At 44.8% G+C, this 21,078-nt stretch overlaps 1 protein-coding gene across 1 annotated transcript in view; it reads left to right on the top strand.

The window, feature by feature from the left end:
• PRPF6 (pre-mRNA processing factor 6) overlaps positions 1-20,689 on the top strand; it is a 214,455-nt gene extending 193,766 nt beyond the window's left edge. Inside the window, exons 19-21 of the mRNA XM_086932789.1 lie at positions 1,697-1,811; positions 7,990-8,116; positions 20,470-20,689. Of these exons, the coding sequence (XP_086788915.1) occupies positions 1,697-1,811; positions 7,990-8,116; positions 20,470-20,622 (395 nt within the window). The 3' untranslated portion in view covers positions 20,623-20,689. The remainder of the gene's footprint in view (positions 1-1,696; positions 1,812-7,989; positions 8,117-20,469) is intronic.
• Positions 20,690-21,078: the final 389 nt, after the last annotated feature.

A 21,078-nucleotide genomic window follows, 5' to 3' on the forward strand; every position in this document is an offset into this window, starting at 1 on the left:
AGTTCTTGGCGGTAATGGAAATTTCAATGGTAATCCCTTTGATGAAAGTCTTACCGATCACCATGTTGACAAGGGATCCCAAACCAAGACAATTGTCTGCAGTTTTGCTAGAGCCAACTTTTAGGAAAACTCCATGTAAGTCACCTGACAGTCTCTTGGAAACAGAAGCAGAGGAAGAATTGGAACTTTATGGTATAGCATAAAGTCTGGACAAATTAACTATAAAATATGAGGAAACGTACGTGGGGTGGGTCTGGTCACTGCACTATAATCGAAAGAGCCAACAACCGGTGTATCAACTGAGCACCCTGGGTTTCGAGAGGAAGACTAGGCAGAAGATTGTGCTTGATTTGATTGCCATTATGATCCTTACGAGGCAGACTATGAGAAATATTATGAACAAGTTATGATACAAGGTCTGGTTTACCTTGTTAAGAACCTCTGTTACATGATGCTGAAGTATTACACTTGTTTACCTACAGAGCCACCCTCTCAGCCTACGCACCAACCATACCAAAATATTAATGTGCTTAGGCCAGAGATAAAGTTGATAAAGTTCTACCTGCGCCTTTAAAGCTACTTCCCCAGAATCCACCCCATCTGATCTACTACCATCCAAAATGGCTTCAGACCACTGCACTCCAAGGAAGCAGGTTTCTAATCATGGCCACAGAGGAAATAAACAGACAGCTGGATGGGGGAGGAAGAGCCATTTTCATCATACTTGACCTATTAGCCGTGTTTGATACTGTTAACCACCTGATATTAACACAGCGACAGAGGGCAATAGGAATCAAAAGAGGCGACCTAACCCTTCTTACCTCGTTCCTTTCTGCGAGGGAACAGAGAGCGTGTTGGGACAATTTTAAATCTGAGTGGTTCTCCCTCCCCTGCGGAGTTCCTCAAGGTTCAGCACAGTCGCCAACCTTATTTAACTTCTATGTTACACCTCTGGCCAAGCTGACTAGGGCTCACTCTTTCTCGCTGGTATCGTATGCTGACGATACTCAGATTGTCATCTCTATTTCTTCAAGTGTGGAAACCACAGCCGGGAGATTTTACAGCTGTCTGAAGCACATTATGGAGTGGATACATCAGAATTATCTCAAATTAAATACAGGCAAATCGGAGGTCATGGAGTTTAGGAATGGGCCACAGCTATGGAATCAATCCTGGTGTCCGGCAGAAGCAGGTTACCTCCCAACCCCCACAGTAAAAGTCAGGAACTTAGGTTTCCTGTTTGATGACCAGCTAAACTTTGCAGGACAGATCAACCAGTTGACATCTTGCTTTTTCCTACTACAAATCTTGCATATAATTTTGCCCTTAATCCCCCTAGACCTCAGAAAATCCGTTGTAGTTGCACTAATTCTCTCACAAATTGACTACTGTAATGCACTTTTCTTGAGCATAAACAAACGCCAACTGTCAAAACTTAAATCCCTCCAAAATGCTGCAGCACTGGCACAGGGAACCTGAGTGGCAGGGACCCGGTGCCCTGCAATCGACACCAAATAAATGTCCAGGCAAAATGTGGGGAGCTAAACATGTCATAGAGGGACTTTCTCACAGCAAACTTAGACCTTTTGTGCAGAGCCGGCGATGCAGCGCTTCGCCGCCGTCCGCAGCTGTGCCTCCAGGATGGGTTATTCTTATAAGTAGTGTGTTAAAATCGGTTTCATTCTATTTCACACAGGGATTTTGTGGTCTGAAGCTGTTTTTCTGGAGGCACGGCCACAGAGAAAAACAAAGAGCGTGGATGCTTTGAAGAAATGCGAGCATGATCCCCATGTTTTGCTGGCCGTTGCCAAGTAAGTATACTTTTTTTGTGTTCAAAATGTTTTTTATTGCTTATTTAATAAATATTAGTTGTAGTACTAGTTGTCATCAAACATAGTGATGCTTTACAAAAGTGTATAGTAAGCTTTGAAAAAACAAAAAGTTAACTACGAATTACAAATGACAACTTGCGACGTATGAAAAAGGGACAATGACTTTGTATGGATACCCACTCTGGGGTTGAGCCTAAAAACCTGTGTTTTAACTCTCTGAATCCAGCAGGCCGATGATGGTTGGCTTTGCCTATTACAGAGGCCTCCCTGGTCAGCAGGCCAGAGCCACGTGATCTTTGCAGCACAGCAAATGCCTCTTCCCAATAACAAACAAACACTCTCAGAGGTTCAGAGTACACAGGTCAGGTTTCATGTGAGCATGACAAGCCGTGGGGGCCAGGTTCAAAGCTCCCTACACCCTTGCTCAAGCACCAGTTATATTCATATCCATGTGATGGGCAGCTTGTTAGTACTTTCATCTTCTGCTGCTTCTGGTTTTTACTTAATTAGTCTTTTTGCCATTTATGGCTTAAGCGGGGCAGAAATATCAAAACTTAGGAAATGCCTTAAATCTGCAAACACTGCAGTTCTATATTACAGTTGTGTTCAAAGGCAGATGTGCTTCAACAGCATATGTTCTGATCTGATTTAGTGCTCCTGGTTAAGGAAGGCTAGTGCTTGTTAACACTGGGTTCTAATAAGGTGAAGCTCACACTTGACGTGGTGAAATCTGAATAGAAGTACAAAATAGAGCAAGGCAAGGGATGCTAGCCAGTGTTTCTTGTTGAAATTGTATGGACTTTGCAGATACTGGAGTCCAATGTTAAACATATTACCACAAATGTAAACATAGAAGAGAGGAAGGAAGAAAAAAAGGCTTGCATATTAATAATGTTTTAAAGGGTAAACTGTAAACTGTGTGTATGTAAATAGCAACAACACAGTGTCTATTATAGACCAAACATAATTGTAAGTAAATATTTTAGATACACATTATTATCAAGGAGGTTTGGCAACTTCTTCATCGTAAGTATTACAATTTCCATTGTAAGTAGATAGATAATTTGTCAATGGGAACATACATGGTAATTTTGAAAGAATAATTATTCAACATATTCAATTTATGGTTAAAGTTCATTTCATTCCATAAAGCTTCTTAAGAAATTTTGGAGTCATCCTTTCTGTTAGTCATTTTACCCTTTTTGGTAAAACATACCAGTACTTTTATATGCTACCTATCATAATATTCTGTGGAGAAAAATGAACATCATTCTTCAAAAGAAAATAAATCTGTCTTCAAACAAGTTCCAAAAAGAGCTGTAAACTACAGCGTTTGGCTATTATTTGCAGTCCAGGATACTGAGCCAGGTCTTAGACCTCAACATTTTTCCATAGTTTAAGTTACCAAGAGACATCTGAAAATCTTTCCTGTTTAATCTCAATGTTATATTTATTGTATTTCCATTTCAGAAGATTCAAAAGTGAATTAATAAAATACTTTTTTGGATAATGTCTTATTTATTCTATGACAATGATTTTTTTTTGTTTGGTTCTCCAATTTCTGTAAGGAATACTGTTAATTTTAATTTATAACCTAACTAACAAATTAGATTAAATTGATGATTTCCCCTACTACCTTATATTTAATTTCAATGACTCTTAATTTACAGAGAAACATTTTTAAGAGTGTAGGTTGGTATGCATTGTTATGCTGAATGTAATCTCCTTTGTGCTGAAATACTTCCAAGGTCTTTGGAGATTTAAATTACCACAACTTTGAAGACTTTAAAATACCACCCCTATCTTTGCTGAATACTTCACAACATAACCGAGAAAGCATTTTTTAACATTTACATCATGTTGCTCGTTTCCATCTGCTTATTAGATCATCTTTTTTTACAACGTAAATTGAGAATGTTTTTTCTCATTTTTCAGCATTTTCCAGTTTGTAGCAGTGTACACATTTGTAACATGGTAATAAGATTGAGTGTGTATTGAGTATGTGTGGTGTAGGTGAAGATGGAAATGTAGGCGAAAAACAGTTTTGGAATAAGATCTCTTTATGTCTGAGGAAAAGAATCCTGTCACGCCAAAGACTTGGGAAACGCCTTTATGTGTGTGGGATGCTGAGCATTCCAATCCACATAGACCGGGCACAAGTCCTAAAAGGAGAAGTAGGGGGGGGGCTAACCAGGTTAGGCGGTGTACAAGTGAAATCATGACACGTGCCATTACAGCGCATGATGTCATGACACGTGACATTGCAGGTGGCATCACAAGAAGTGACATCAGATATTTCGACCTCACACCTGTTTATCAGTCAAGTCAAGTCAAGTCAAAACATTTATATAGCGCACTACATACCCAGAGGGTTTCAAGGCGCTTAGGAAGGGGAGGTGGATTATTTGTCAAAAATCCACGTTTTAAGCTGCTTTCTGAACGCTAGGTGGTTCTGGGTGAGGCGAAGGTAAGCGGGGAGTGAGTTCCATGTTTTGGCAGCCAGGTATGAGAAGGATCTGCCTCCCATGGTGGTCTTGTTGATGCGAGGAACAGTGGCGAAGGCTTGACTGGAAGAGCGAAGTTGGCGGGAGGGGGTGTAGAAGGACAGTCGAGAGTTGAGGCAATCTGGTCCGATGTCGTAGAGTGATTTGTGTGCGTTAGTAAGCAGTCGGAAAGTGATCCTCTTATTGACGGGTAGCCAGTGGAGGTCTTTAAGGTGACCAGAGATGTGTTCGTTGCGTGGGATGTCTAATATGATCCTGGCTGAGGCGTTTTGGATTCGTTGTAGTTTCTTCTGGATTTTGGCGGTGGTACCTGCGTAGAGGGTGTTTCCGTAGTCCAGTCGGCTCGTGACTAGAGCATGGGTGACTGTTTTCCTTGTTTCGGAGGGGATCCAGCGAAATGTTTTTCTGAGCATGCGAAGAATGTTAAAGCAGGAAGAGGATACGGCGCTGACTTGTCTGTTCATTGAGAGTGAAGAATCCAGGATGACGCCAAGGTTCCGTGCGTGGTCTGTCGGGATGGGTGCATTTCCGAGGGCTTCCGGCCACCAGGAGTCGTCCCATGCAGAGGGGGATTTACCTAAGATGAGGACTTCTGTTTTGTCTGAGTTCAGTTTCAGACGGCTTTGTTTCATCCATTCGGCGACTTCTTTCATTCCTTCGTGTAGGTTAGTTTTAGCGGTGTTGGGGTCCTTGGTGAGAGATAGGATCAGTTGAGTGTCATCCGCGTAAGAGATGATGTTGAGGTTGTGTTGGCGGGCGATGGCTGCGAGGGGGCTCATGTATACGTTGAAGAGGGTGGGACTGAGTGAGGATCCTTGTGGTACGCCGCAGATGATTTCAGAGGCCTCGGACTTGAATGGTGGGAGGCGGACTCTCTGGGTTCTTCCGGTGAGGAACGAGGTGATCCATACCAGTGCCTTTCCTTGGATTCCGATGTTTCTGAGGCGTTGTAAAAGGGTGCTGTGGCAGACTGTGTCGAAGGCTGCAGAGAGGTCGAGGAGGATGAGGGCGACTGTGTCTCCATTGTCCAGTAGAGTTCGAATGTCGTCTGTTGCTGCGATGAGGGCGGTCTCAGTGCTGTGTTTGGCTCGAGCGCATTATGAGATTTAACAAATGAGAGTTGGGGTTGTGCCAAAAAAGTGGCTCAATCCCAACTCGAAATCATGGCCTCAATAAAAACATTAATTTTTTTAAAGCCTTCCACAAAGAAATTGGCAAGAAGGAGAAGCAGGGTAGCAAATCTGATATGCTTAGTTGGTTGAAAAGTCTACATTTTAAGTATTTGATTGGGTTAAGGCATCTGCTGTGAAGGTGCCCAGTACATCTCAGGGAATAGTCATAATGGGGAGATAAAACTGGTGGGTTATGCACCTTCTGGAGAGATCTGTGTTTTGTAAAGTCCCAGATTTGAAAAAAAGTAGTAGAAACGGTAAATGTGTCTCCTGCAAAGCACATCCTCTAACAAGCAGTAGACAGATTTTTATTTTATGTTACTATGTAAGTGGGTTACTGCTTTTAACACAGTGATCCTTTTGTTACCTGCAGTTCATACATTTTAATACTTCTAAAAGACCACAGTGATTTATGAAGGACATCTGACTCCTAGACCTTGTAACCCTCAAAGTCTCATATAACTCATCGTGTACGTTTATTTACACATGTACATTGTTTATTGTCAATGTATAATTTGTATGTTGCGTAAATAGTGCTATTGGAATTGTTATTTGCCCAAGAGTACCATCATCCTCTGTCCAAGGAGTATGGTCCGCAGCATTCGCATTCTTGGCACCATCAAATGAGGTTTCAGCACTAGATCAAGCTTGGTAAAGAAAGTAAATAAAATCATGGCTAAAAGGATTCCAGCCCTGTCAATATATGATATGTCTGGACTTTCCCAGACTTTATACCTGGTGCAGTGGTAAGGATGAGGTATTTTCATTGTTAGTTGCACTATAACCTCAAACCAATTGGTGCTAAATTTGTTATGGTACAGTTACTGAACTGAATTAATCACCAAATCTATAAACGCTGCTAAACCTTCGTGAAGGCCAGCCCACAACCCTCGCCTTCTGGAGGTGTAACAGGCAATACAACTAGGTTTGGGTAATAGGAAGTGTGGTGTAATGTGTAGCTACCATCTGAATAACAACACATGTGATTTGAGGAGTATAAACTGTGATGTTTATGTATTGGAACACTCTTCCTTTGATTGACTGGGAATTGCACTTTTAACTTGTTTTGTGCACAGTGTACGTTTTTACTCTTTCATCAAATTTTATTTCAATAGAAAAATAACTGAACCTTTACTTTTGTCAGTGAATTGGTAAAGCAAATCAAATGAAATAATCTTTTGGACCCACCATGAACCATTAATGAAGGATGCGGTCTGCTGAGCATTGTCAGTGCAGCTTTTCCAGCAGTCTCTGATTTACATCTTGTGATTATTTCCCTAGTCATGGATGAAAGATCCTTACTAATGCGTCCTTATTTGAGCATCTATGTGGTCTCATTCTGAGACGTTCACCATTTGTCAGTGACTCCAAGTCCCCTCATTTCTTTACACGCAGCTAGAAATCTTAGCCATAAAACGCCTTAATATTCCTCCACTGAGACACAGCAGTGATGTGTGCCAGGCTTTGTGTTCCATTGATTTCACTAAGGTTTTGTTTATTTTAAATCTAAACCATATAAAATCACACATTGGGACAGTTCTTAAGTGGTGACTTGTGGCGTACTTCTAGCCACTGAGTGAAAGGATTGTATGAAATAATTCAATGGTTGCAAAAATGATTCCATTGACTATTTAGTAGGTGTTAGTGGATTGGAGGGGTGGCTTTGGTTACTGGTGGTAGGGATAAAGGTTTGAATGTACAGCAATCCGCACCAGAGTTTGGCATTACTGTGAATTTGATTCTGAAGTAATGAATCTGTAAAAGATTAATTGAAGACAAGGAAAAAATGGCTTACATGTACCAGTATTTGCCAAATAAGTAATCCAACCCAGATTCTTAACATTAGTTCCTTGCTTCTACCTAGGACCATTGTGTCCTCGCAGAGGTTTGCCAGCATGTTTGCCCCTGAAAGAAAGAAAAAAAGGAGTACAAATGGCTACTTAAGGCAGATCTGTAACGCACAACTCACTGTAGAAATGTCATGAAGGGTCAAGGACCTCTTTTTAAAACTGCTGAGGTTCTGAGCTTCATGGTTTTTATTTTAACTCAAATTTAGTAAATGGTTGAAAAAATAAAAAATGTTAGTGTGAAAAATATTGTTAAAAATTGGCATTTCAGAGTCCCAAGCAGACGACAAGGAATGGTTGGGGGAGGGTCTCTAGCTGGAGAGCAATTGTCGTAGGCAAATTACTTTTCCTTTCTTGTTCATGTCACTGGGCAGGTGGTTTATGTTTTGAGTACGAAAAAAATGCTTTGGAATGCCCTCTCAAAATTAAATCATTTTAGGTAAGTATTTGAGTGGCCCCTAATAGATGCAGTTCAGCATGTACGTAGAGGAGTCACCATATGGTCCTTCTGCAGGGGAGCATTTTTTTCGTGATGAGCCAAGTAGTCATTGAACAAAAGGCAGCACAATACCAATTATAGAGACTACTTTTGTATTGTATCCAAGCTTAATGACCTTTTTGTCACCCTCCACAGACTTTTCTGGAGTGAACGCAAGATCACAAAGGCTCGGGAATGGTTTCATCGCACAGTGAAGATCGATTCAGACCTAGGTGATGCCTGGGCATTCTTCTACAAGTTCGAGCTGCAGCATGGCACAGAGGTGAGATGCGGTTGATGGAGGCAACTCAGGAGCAGCTGCCACTCCTCAGAGAGCACTCTCCTCTCATTGTTCCCTAGAGCCACGCACTCTTTCCAGTCTAGTCTGACTCTGTCTGTACTGGATAGTTAGAGGCATGTGATCAGAATCGAAATTTGAAGCAATAAAATACCCAAGCAGAGCCCATTTGGATCTCGTCATTCAGAGTAGGTGTAGACCTCTGTAACAAATTAATCAATAGGTGGTTTGTATTTCTTTCCTATCTCCAAATTCTCTTACTTTTCCAAAACTCTTAAATCAGTAGCGGTTCAATTCACTACTGAGACCAACTGGAAATATGACAGTGCCATTGTCATGGCAAAGCCTGGCATTTCAAAGAAACGGCCTTGCAGTGAATTTTGTAGTTGTAGAAAAACTTCTTAAAATCATATTCTTTGTCCTCTGAATAATTTAGCAGGCATTTTGTAACAGAACCCTAATCAGCGATGGAGTTAGTGGTAGGACAGAAGGAAGGCCTTGTTCATTTACGTTTGAACCCTTTGTTTCCAATCCATAAAGTACAGCAGTGATATGAGCTTAGATTTTGCGTGTCAAAGGTAAGTGAAAAAAGTGAACTGCAGGGAAGGCTGTTTTACCTGCCTCCAAGTTTCGAGGAGTTGGGTTGCTTATACAAGTCGATATGCTTGTTTATTTAGCTTAAAACAATGAGATATTGAAGGCACAAGCAATATCTTAGTAAATAATGTTTAGAGATTGTTTACCTTTGTGACTTAAATCTGTGTAACTTATTGTATTGTAGAATGGATGTGGCACTTTCTACCACTAGCAAGGCTGCAAAGTGCTTCAGTTCTCACCGGGTTCTTTGCGCCATTTTGGAATGGGGGTTTTAATTTGGCCTATATGGATACATTGGTGGGGGTGTATGATTGTCGCACATATGCTCCAGTTATCATGGTGCCGCAAACTGATAGCAGCGTTTTAAAAAGAGGTGTTAAAGGAAAGTGTGATAATAAAAGCATCACATATTTACCATGTTTTTAGGAGTTTGGTGCATCATACAGTTATGTGAATGAAAAGAGCTTTGGTTATAAACTTAGCTTCATAAATGTCAATATCCTGCCCGCATATGTCTACTTTACTGAACATGGAATTAGTGCATTTCCCCCTAGTCATTGTTTGGTCAAATGTATCTCTGTTGAATTGTGTGCATAGTCATTGTGTGAACCTGCTTGAAACATCTTGTCTTAAGGAGAGATTTTGGGGGTGAGCATCGAATGTCGCACTTCCTGCAAGGAAATTTTACACTTCTGACCTTTAGAAAATGTACTAAAGGTAGCCACCCTGAATGCCTATAAACTAGCCTCAAATCCCAACTAAAGTACTTTCATTTATCCCAGAAAGTGTGGGCCAGTTGTCTTTTGGGCTATAGGAAATTTCCTGCAGACTCTGCTAGCCATGGTTGGCCCCTGCCACAGTTAATTCTGTTCTTATAAACTGCTCATTTCCAATGGTACCTTGTTGTAGGATTGGGTGTTAAACGTGGAGAGAGAGAAGCAGCCCAGAGGCCTTCCCTTGTGACCCCATCCTCTACTCTTCATCACAGAAGAGGTGTGCATAACCTGAGTTGTATTTGAAGAAGGACAGTCTATGTTTTAATAAGTTACCCCTAAAATCATCAGCCCATATCATCAGCCTGCAGCCTCAATCTAAAAGTAAACTGTTACCTTTGTGTGCGTGAACTTGCATTTATTTTCGAGTTTCTGCTGAGTATCTCAGTTGCTGAGTCTAGGTGGTGTGTGGTAATAACGTTTTGGATCCCTTTGTGTAACAGCTCTCCCTTAAAAGCAGCACTGAATGCCAACACGTCTGCTGAACTACATGGGAATACTTCTGGTTCTCTAGTAGGGGGACCGCAACTCCATCCAAGGGCCATTAATAAGAAATCTGAAAGGAAATGTACATGTTTAAGCAAAGGTGTTCTCATATTACACAAGCAGGGGGACCGCAGCTCCATCTAAGGACCATTAACAAGAAATCTGAAAGGAAATATACATCTTTAAGCAAAGGTGTTCTCATATCACGAAAGGGAAATCTTTTTTTCAAGTTAACAGTACAGGTCTTAATATTCCTTGAATAAAAGAAGCCTATTATTGCCTCTTATAAGTGAGGTTTACATGCAGTGAATAGTCCAGGGGATACTCCAGCCCATCCATAGCAGCTACACTCAAATAGGGCGAGTCTCATGGAACAATTAGAAACCACAAGTACCAGTTAGCACCATTGCTCTGGCTTCACAAAGTTCCATGGGCACAAAGCCTGTCAGCAGACCTCTTTTTCCATCAAACCTTTGTTCTGTGTTTGCAATCCTCTTAACTCCTACATCATCTGGTGGTTCTCAAGGGAATTAATTCACATCAGACACACAATGTTATCTAAAAGGAATGTATGTTGGTAAATATAAACATTGAGAAAAGGTAGATTTGTAGTTCTTTCCTCCATTGATGCATAGCCAGGTAGAGGGTATAATCTTTGTTTCAGGAGCTAGATATAGACTACCCATTGTGCAACGGCCTCCAGACCGTGAGGCACTCTGTTGTTTTAATGCAACAATGACCCCAAGCAGTACATTATCTTGACTTTAGATGGCGAACAATGAGGTCTAATACCAGCATGAGGCCAATCACACCAGGATATGGCATTTGCTGTGATCCTGGGTATTCCCTACTCTGTCTAGAGGCTACCATGGTGTGGTAAAGGGAGCAGGGAAAACAGAGATAAGATGCCAGTCATCAGTTAAAAGGCTTTGTCGAGTCTTTGATTTTTCTCGCAGTGCAGCACTGATAAATCAATGGCAGGGGGTTAGTTGCTGTTTTACAACTTTAATGGCTTGCATGTAGGTGTGCAATCATACACTTATGAGACACAATAACACATTAATTTGACTCATGACAGTAACGTCATACGTAAGATTCAGGAACAGATATTAAAACAGATATGTAAGATAGTTTTCTACAATTGAATAGCTCCAGTCCAGTAACCAATGTGTCTGTGTTGTTAAGTGTTGTTGTAAATTAAACTTTCCTCCAATTCCGGAGCTCCTTGGTCTGTCCTTTCGATTGGACACAATGTGAAAAACCTTGTCGTTCGTCTAGATACTGACCAGAACATGATTGTTTAATATAGGGTCCATTTTCCCTAGCTAGACCTACTTGGACAGATTCTTCCTCATGCTGGAACAAATTATATGCAGGCTGCCCCCACTACCGAATCCAAATATTTCAAAGGGCAAACACTGCCACCATGTGCCTTATCTCGGTTCTGAGGAAGGGAGATCATATGTCCCAGGTCAGCAGACCGTAGCATTGGCTGCTGGTTCAGAAAATACTTCTTTTGATATTGGGCTCTATTCTGAAAAAATGTACCATGAAACTAGCCCTAAAACGCTACCGATTAAAATCACCATGTACTAGCCTACAGTAAATTAATGACCTTGGATTGATTATGATCACTTTGGGCCTATTGGGCACAGCAAATTGCAGTCCTTGACTCTATGGTAGCGATAGTGAGCAGTCACTGTTTTTTTGGACATGTAGTGTGAGGGTACTCCTAATCAGAGATAAAAAAACACACAATATAGTAAATTAATGCCCAGCAGAGTTACCAAAACGAAATACTAGACACTATTATGACAAAGTGCAATGTAATGTCCTTGGGTTCTATAAGGCACTGCTGAGCCTTTATCCCCTATCATCGTGGATCCTCGCCCTTAATTCAGGCTGCCTCACCCCCACACACTTTCACGGCACCAACTGGGCCTCTGGAATCGTGGTCCGGATGTTCGCAGTTCCCGCCAGGAATCAACGTGAAGATACTGCTCCACAGATGGCTCTCTGCAGTCCATCTCTCCTGGGTGGTCCCATAAACCACTGAAACAGGCTGGACCTCACTCCTCCTGGACAGAAGCACCTGCTGTAGAGTTGGCAGGCTCCCTTCCCTCTCTTATCATACAGACTTGAAGGTGCTCCAATACAAGAACACCGCTCTTCCAGCAACATATGTCCCCTTTATCATCTGAGAAGCTGGATGACAGGCATATTGCAGCTCTGGTTGCACATCAAACCTCTGATTCCTCTGCAGGTCACTTCCTTTCTTGGCCATAGAAGACTTGAAACTGGAACAGCAAGAAGGTTAATCAGGTCCCACTTTTATACACAGAAATCAGACATGGGATGTGTACCCACTGTCTGCAGCTTCATAACCGCTTTGAGGTGGTTCTTCTTTCAACTGATTTTTCTATTTGCTCTCTAGACACAGCCTTTTGTAGCATGATGCGTCTCACAGCAGAGTAGTCTCCAGTCTGGAGCACCCCGAATAGAGGCACAAAGATATGCGAGTTCTCATCATCAAGATATCTATATTCGGCTAAAGCCATAAAAGCATAACCTCCAAACAAGAAAATCCAAAGAATTAACATTTTAGCAAAGTCATAGACTCCATCAATAGGAAATAAAGTGCTCATGTACAGATCACAGTTCAAATTCAGATCGTTTCCGAAATAATCAAGAAAAGACAATAATTTAACATTTCTGCAAAGGCATAGACTCCATAAATGTGTGCATAACCTAAAAATTGAAACATAATAGTGCTGAGTGAGATTTATAATCTATTCTATGTAGGGCTCCATGCTTCTTGCTGTTGACACTATTGGATGTTTAACTATTGATTCCTTGGCCTGCGCCTTCTCTATGAGTTCATACAATGGGCCACGTAGCGTTGTTTAACCAAATCTTCATATTCGGGCCAGATTTGATATAGTTTTGAGAGACCCATAGTCTTGAATATTTCTCGTAGATTGAGAGCCAAGGAATCTGATCTGCACTGTCAAGTGACAGACAATCAGTAATGTAAGTAATTTCAAGACCAAGCCTCCGGTGTTCCCCCAACATTTGATCCACAATAGTAGTGGTGCAAGCTCGATCAAATCCTCCAGGTATGGCATTCTAAGTCCCTCATGGAACTGACAATAATCTACACAAGAAACCATTTTTTTGCAGCGTGAATCTTTCTGGATTCACTATGCTGTGCATTATTCCGCGATCTGGTGGTTGGGTCCGGATTCGTAGTCTTTTTTTTTTTTTTTTTTTTTTTTTGTAGCCCAGGTGGGCGTCGACGTCCCACCATTTGGTGCACCTTCGTGACGTCGGCACGCTTCGTGCGGAAGCTCCCACCCTTGGGCGCCATCTTCAGATTCTTTTTTCCGCCGTTGGGTCTGGATCGTCGCATGAAGCTCCGGAGAAGTTTCAGGAGAAAAGAAGGAAAGACACCAAGTTTTTGAGGAAAAAGGACCGAGGGAAGTCGGAGAAGAAGACCTCCTAGAGCCAGAACGAAGAAAGAGGAGAAAACCTCGTGATACTCGACGGCCAAGGAGATAGCGCGCGCAGGGGGCCCCCTGAGCGAGCACATGGACAACACCCCATTCAAGTTCTGCCGTAATTGCCACCACAAGTACGCGCAGAAGGACCAGCATCCGGTCTGCAACCTCTGCCTGCCGATCGACCACTCCAGCGAGGATTGCAACGCCTGTTCAATCTTCACGCCGAAGACTCTGAGAGTTCGAGAGAGACAGAGGGTGGCCCACCACACGATGCAAGGGAAAGGGACCACGCCGAGCCTCTACCAGCTGGGTGCCTCCTCCGACGAAGAGGAGAACATCGCCGAGGGACCAGATGACTTCACAGTCGTAGAGACCGATGTGAGACCTTCAAAAAAGGTAGGAGAGTCTACGACCCTGAAAACCCAGACAGGGCCGAGAAAGCCTGAGGAAGAACCCCGAAAAGCAGAGGCTAAGTCCTCGAAAGGAGCGCCGGCGACGAAAGTTTCGACGTCCGAAGCCGCATCCTCCGAAAGGCCCAGCGGATCCTTCGAAAAGGACTCCCAGATGGCAAAGACCAGCGAAAAGCAAAGGTCGTCGAAGCAGGCCCTCGAGAAGGGACCCTCGAGCGAGAAGACGCTCAGAACGGCCTCGACGTCAAAGGTACCGTCGAAGAGACCTGCCGAAAAGCTCGACGCCGAGCAAGCGGCAGAGCTGGAGAAAAAGAGAAGAAGGCTCGAGGCCGAAATGGAGAGTATGCTCCAGAGGAAGAGAGCCTTCGAGGAAACAATGAAGAACTATACGATTCCCTCGAAGACCTACTCGACTCCCTCGAAGACCGCTGCGACCGCCGAAGAGGTAGAGGTGCAGGAGGACTTCGAAGCCGAGGAGGCGCCGAAAACTCCAAACCCCACAGATGAGGGAGAAGAGGAGGATTTCTACCGCTCGGAAGGAGATTACCTCCGCGAGAGCTACTACTCAGAATCCTCGGCGTCGCTAGAGGAAGAATGGCAGGATCTCGAGGCCGATAACCCCGAGGAACCTGTGGAGACATACCCTTCGAGGCCTTCGCCGCCAGACGACATCGGGGCTATGAGGTCGTTAAGAAGGCTGCAGCAGTCTACAATGTGAAGTTGGAGGAGGAACAGACAAAGGCTGACTTCCTGCTAGAGACTTTGCTCCCCTCACAGACGAAAAGCAGCTTCCTGCCCATGCTGAAGAGCGTCACGGCCCAAGGGACTGAAGCCTTCAAGGAACCGGCCACATGCAGGTCAGTGACCCAGAGGACGGAGAAGAAATACAAGTTCTCCTCCGAGGACCCCCCTTATATCCAGGGCACCGTGGCAGCTGACTCCATAATCGCGGCAACGGCCAGAAGAAGGGCCAACGTGCCAACCACATCTGGGCCACCACCTGATAAGGAAAGCAGGAGGATGGACCTCACGGGAAGGAAAATTGAAAGAAATGCCGCTATGCATTGGAGGATGGCAAACTCCAATGCACTCCTGAATAGACACCAATATCAGCACTGGGATGAGATGAGCCAGTTGCTGAAACACATGCCTGAGGAGTACAGGCAGAGGGCAGCCCACCTTGTGGAGGGGGGAAAGGACATAGCAAACGCATGCCTGAAGACAGCCCTAGATGGGGCAGAGACATCTAGCAGGCTGATGGCCATAGGCATCACTGAGAGAAGGCAAGCCTGGCTCAGAATATCAGGCTTCAAGGCAGAAGTGCAAAATAACATCCTGAACACCCCCTTCAACGGGGAGACGCTGTTCGGGGCATCAGTAGATGACAAACTGGCTCAGCTGAAGAAGGACAATGAGACAGCCAAATCGATGGGAGCCCTACAATTCAGGGGGATGCGGAGAGGCACCCCCACAAGGAGACCAAATGGTAGAGGGGGAAACCAGCAATCACATTCGCAACAGTCGCACCACCATGGTCAACTGAGTGACAACCAATGGCACCAGGGTCAACAGAGGCAGAATTGGAACTCCCAGAATAGGGGCCAGTCCTTTCGAGGGAGAGGAAACGGACGGGGCCAGAGACGGAGAGGTGGTGATCAACCCCCCCAAAAGTGACTCCGTGAAGAAGGAGGCGCTCACCCACCCAAAGCCTCAGGGGGGAGAGCACCAACAGCTAAGGGGAGGCTCACACGGACACGGCTCAAGAGAACACACAACACCAGTAGGGGGAAGGTTGAGATTTTTTCTACACAAATGGAGAAAAATAACCACAGACAAGTGGATACTAAACATTATACAGCACGGATACTGCATAGAGTTGGAAAAATATCCACCAAGCAGAAAGCCAAAGAGAAGGGGTCACAAGGGCAAAGAACTGCAGTTGCTCCAAGAGGAAGCTCAAGAACTGCTCATCAAAGAGGCCATAGAACAAGTCCCACACAGAGAACGGAACAAGGGGGTGTACTCTAACTACTTCCTAGTACCAAAGGCGGACGAAAGCCTAAGACCCATTTTGGACCTACGGTTCCTGAACACCTACGTAAAAACTCAAAAGTTCAAGATGACTTCCCTGCAAGAGGTCATCCCACAAATAAGGCCCGGGGACTACTTGTCCACGATAGACCTAAAAGACGCATACCTGCACATCCCCATGAACAGGAAACACAAACACATGTTAAGATTCAAGGTGAACAAAGACCACTACCAGTTCACAACCCTGGCTTTCGGGCTCAAGTCAGCGCCAAGGGTCTTTACCAAATGCCTCGCGGCGGTGGCCGCACACCTACGAAGGGAGGGTATACACGTGTACCCCTACCTGGACGACTGGCTCGTGAAGGCAAGCTCTTACACGAGATGCAAAGCTCACGCAGAACAGGTCACAAGAACGCTCACGAACCTGGGCTTCTCCATCCACTGGAGAAAGTGCTCCATGGACCCAGAACAAGTGAAAATCTTCCTGGGAGCCCTGATCAACACGGTCGAATGCAGAGTGACACCCAGCGAGAAGAGAACACTCAGCCTGCTGAGGGAGAAACGTCACTACCAGAAGGGGCAAGTTCTGACAGTGAGGACGGTGAGCAAGATCTTGGGGATGATGGCGTCATGCATCCACCTGGTCCCCAATGTTCGGCTAAAGATGAGACCACTACAGGAGTGGCTGCAACAGCAATGGTCACAAGCAGAAGGAAGTTGGGAAGATCTAGTGGTTGTTACGCACAATGTGCAGGAGGAGATGAAATGGTGGACGAAGGAGAATATAACGATGGGGAAGCCTCTAACGCCACCGGACCCAACTGTGACCATCACCACAGACGCATCCCAGAAAGGATGGGGCGCACACATGAACAGGCTCAGGGGGAGGAGTCTGTGGAACCCAGGAGATGCAGTCAAGCACATCAACTACCTGGAACTGAAAACAGTGTTGCTGGCCCTCAAGGCCTTCCAAAAGCACCTTTACAACAAAAGGGTGATGATACAGACAGACAACACCACAACAATGTTTTACATCAACAAGCAAGGGGGGACTCAGTCATTCCCTCTGTCGAGCTTGGCTCAAGAAATATGGAGATGGGCGATCCCACTCAGGATAGACCTGCTTGCCATACACCTGCCAGGGAAGGACAATGTGGAAGCGGATTGGCTCAGCAGGCAAGCATCGGTGTCCCACGAATGGGAACTGAACAACCAAGAGACAGAGAACCTGTTCAGGAGGTGGGGCACACCAACAATAGACCTGTTTGCAACACGCCAGAATGCAAAATGCCAACACTTTGCATAGAGGGAACAGGAACCAATGTCCCATGGGAATGTCCTATGGATAAGCTGGTCAAAGAAATTTGCCTACGCTTTTCCACCAACGCCACTGATCCCCAGAGTCCTGAACAAGTGCAGGTCGAGCAACATGACTCTCATCCTGGTGGCTCCCCAATGGGCGAGGCAGACTTGGTACTCTCAGATTATGGAGATGTCGCAGGGCAGAGCACACAAGTTCCCAAAAAGAAGAGACCTTCTCTCCATGGAAGGGGACAAGTTCTACACCCAGAACCAGAAAGCCTCTGCCTGTCAGCGTGGCTCCTGAGGACTTAGAGTTCGCACATCTAAAACTACCAGAGAGCACACTTCGGGTGCTGAGAGAAGCAAGGAGACCCAGCACGCGGAAGTGCTATGGGGAGAAATGGAAGAGGTTCACGCAGTGGTGCCACAGGAAAAACCTGGAGAGAAAACTGACTAGAGAGTCTACAGTACTCAGATACCTCACGCACCTGATCAAAGCTAAACTAAGCTCGTCCTCGCTGAGGGTTCACCTGGCAGCGATTGTGGCATACACAAGAGGAGAAACAGGACGAAGTTTCTTCACTTCCAGAGTAGTGAAAAGGTTCTTGGAAGGAGCGAAGAGAATAGCGCCACCCAAGAGGATGCCGCCGCCGGCATGGAACTTGAACGTGGTACTGATGGAACTCCTGAAGCCACCGTTTGAACCCATCCATAAAGCGTCACTACAAATGCTGACAATGAAGACAGCCTTTCTAGTAGCAATAACATCGCTACGCAGAGTGAGCGAGCTACAAGCCTTGACGCTGCAAGAACCGTACATACAAATACACAGTGACAGGGTCGTGATGAGGACAGACCCGCATTTCATGCCCAAGGTAGTATCTAAATTCCACATGAACCAAAGTATCCAGATACCTAGCTTCTTCCAGAAGCCCACGTCAAACGCGGAGAGGGCGCTCCACACTCTGGACGCAAGGCGGGCAGTAATGCACTATATAGAAAGGACGAAAGAACACAGGAAGACGAAACAATTCTTTGTGTCCTTCGCAAGGAGTCTCCTGGGTAGACCAGTGACTAAGAACACCATAGCAAGATGGATTGCCAAAACAATACAGCTCTGCCACATGCAAGCTATTGAAGAGCTCACGGAGGGGCCACGAGCCCACTCAATCAGAAAGAAGGGGGCAACGATCGCCTTCCTGGCAAACACGCCCATCCAAGACATATGCCTGGCGGCAACATGGGCTTCAGTGCACACTTTCACTAAACACTATTGCGTAGATGTGCAGATGAACAAGGAAGCACAAGTGGGCCAAAGAGTGCTTCAACATATCTTTAACAACCAACGCTCATCTTCCACCCAGCCACCACATGAGTGACAAAACCGCTACGAAATCTATGCACAGCATAGTGAATCCAGAAAGATTCACGCTGCAAAACGAATAGTTTCTTACCTCTCGGTGTAGTTTTGCAGCTTGAAGATCTTTCTGGATTCACTAGCGAACCCACCCACCTCCACCAGAAAGATGAGGCTGGAGAAGGTGGAAGGACATCGAGTAAGATAGGAACGATTAACAAAGACAAATATACGTGAAGAAGTTTACGTTGAAGGAAAGTTTAATACACATAGCCATGGATTCACCACAAAAGAGAAAAGAAAAAAGAATCCGAAGATGGCGCCCAAGGGTGGGAGCTTCCGCAGGAAGCGTGCCGACGTCACGAAGGTGCACCAAATGGTGGGACGTAGACGCCCACCTGGGCTACAAAAAAAAAAGAGAAAAAAGACTACGAATCCGGACCCAACCACCAGATCGCGGAATAATGCACAGCATAGTGAATCCAGAAAGATCTTCAAGCTGCAAAACTACACCGACAGGTAAGAAACTATTCGTTAGCTCTTTGGAGGGCTGGGCGCGGACCGGCGCAGATGGGTTTTCCTAGGGCGCATGCACGTCCATGCTGCAGTCTGCATTAAGTAGGTCCTGGGGTGGGCACGGCTTCTGTTGGTGGGAAGAATGGTGAGTGGGAAAACCCGGCTGAGAAAACCCCAGCTGGAGAACTTTAGCAGCTGCGGTGTCATTGAACCTATCTGGAACATGCAGGAACTGGAGACCCGTGGCAAGCTAGATGTCCAACTGCCTACCTATCTCATGATACAACAGCTAACAAACTAATTTAGTTTTCCCTTAGTTCTAACTACAAAGTTGCCATTGAGAGGGTACCAGACTCCGAGAAAGATGGTGGTTGTTAGTCCTGTACTTCATTGTCCCAAAAAGGACCCAGGCCTATCTTGAGCATCCAATCTGTGAACACCTCCCTGAGTAAGGACAAATTCACAATGGTCACATTGGCTAAGATCCTATCTTCTCTGAGCCTGGGAGACTGGATGGTGTCCTTGAACTTGCAGGACGCCTATTTTCCTAAATACTTCCTGCAGTTCCAAAGGTGTTGGCTGCATTTTAAGGTGGGCAATGTGCATTTTCAGTATGCCATGCGCCCCTTTGACCAGCCCTCCTTGGGTGTTCATAACAATGAAGACTGGTCATGCCCATCTTAGGAGGTCGTCAGTCTCTGTATTCCTGTACCTCAACGTCTGGCTGCTGAAGGCAGCTTCACCTCTGTCAGTCATGGACTTTTGGCATCCTTGGCATTCACCATAAACAAGCCAAAGTGCCCCCTGATTCCCTCAAGAGGCTTCAATTACTTGGTCAACTGATCATTCTTGTGGAGTTCAGACATGGGTTGCCATCCTGCTTGGCCACGTCTCTTCCTTTAACCCCTCCTTCCCCTCTGATACTCTCCTCTGCGGCCCTTTCTTATTATTTTGTTTTGTAGGTCCAGGAAAAGTGTAAATAATTAAGGAGAAGTGAAAGCCATAGGAGTTGAGGCAGCTGCTATTCGCCAACTTGAGGCCTCCCATGTGGCTGCCCCAAGGCACCTCTGTTGCATTCCCTTTTGTGAAGAAGAATTTAAGTAAAGCAGGGCAGCAATCATTGCGAAAGCCCTTCTGTGCATAAAAGCAGCTTCCAAGTTGCCAAAGGACCCTGTTTGCCAGTGGCTTGTGCGTTTTTTATGTCGTCCTTCATGATGAAAAAAATCCAGCTTTTGTTTTATATATTTACTTTTAATGCAGGGTGAGCACAGGTGCTATCGGTCTAATACAGGTAGACTCTCTCAAGATTATGTAATGCTTTGTGGTGCTCGGTCTAATTTTTGGATGCCTTCCATCTCTTCTCCAGGAGCAGCAGGCGGATGTGCTAAAGCGATGTGAGAATGTGGAGCCCCGCCACGGTGAGCTGTGGTGTGCTGTCTCTAAAGACATTGAACACTGGCAGCGGAAGATTGGCGAAATCCTCATCCTTGTGGCCAGCAAGCTCAAAAACACTTTCTGAAAAAATCTGTCTCTTTGTAAATTATTCTTTTCCTATGTATATTAAATGTCCACTTGTTTGAAAAATACGTTTGTGTCCTGTAAATGGCACTAATGTGAAAATGATTGACTGTTTATGAGAGTTCATTGGCATTATAAAGGAGCTGGAGTACCGAGAATCTGAGGATAGAAGCTGTTGGTAAATGTTCATCTGTCCAATCGTCATCTCTCCCAATTCTCTGATTTAATGTAAGCTGGAGGCATTCATTGTTAATAGATGCTTCAGCTATGTTCTAACTAGCGTGGATCTTTGTCATGGTGATGCCATACATCTTCCTTGAGTAGCCAAGGCCTACTTTCAGTTGGGCTAGACATTAGGAATGTTATGTTTTTTATTTTTATAATGATTAATCACCCGTGAAGATTTCCAGGTACTCTGTGGCAGGTGTGTGAGACCTGGGGGCTTACTAGAAAAAGG

The sequence above is a fragment of the Lissotriton vulgaris genome, chromosome 7 (assembly GCF_964263255.1).
Source record: "Lissotriton vulgaris chromosome 7, aLisVul1.2, whole genome shotgun sequence".
In the NCBI taxonomy this organism is placed as follows: domain Eukaryota; kingdom Metazoa; phylum Chordata; class Amphibia; order Caudata; family Salamandridae; genus Lissotriton; species Lissotriton vulgaris.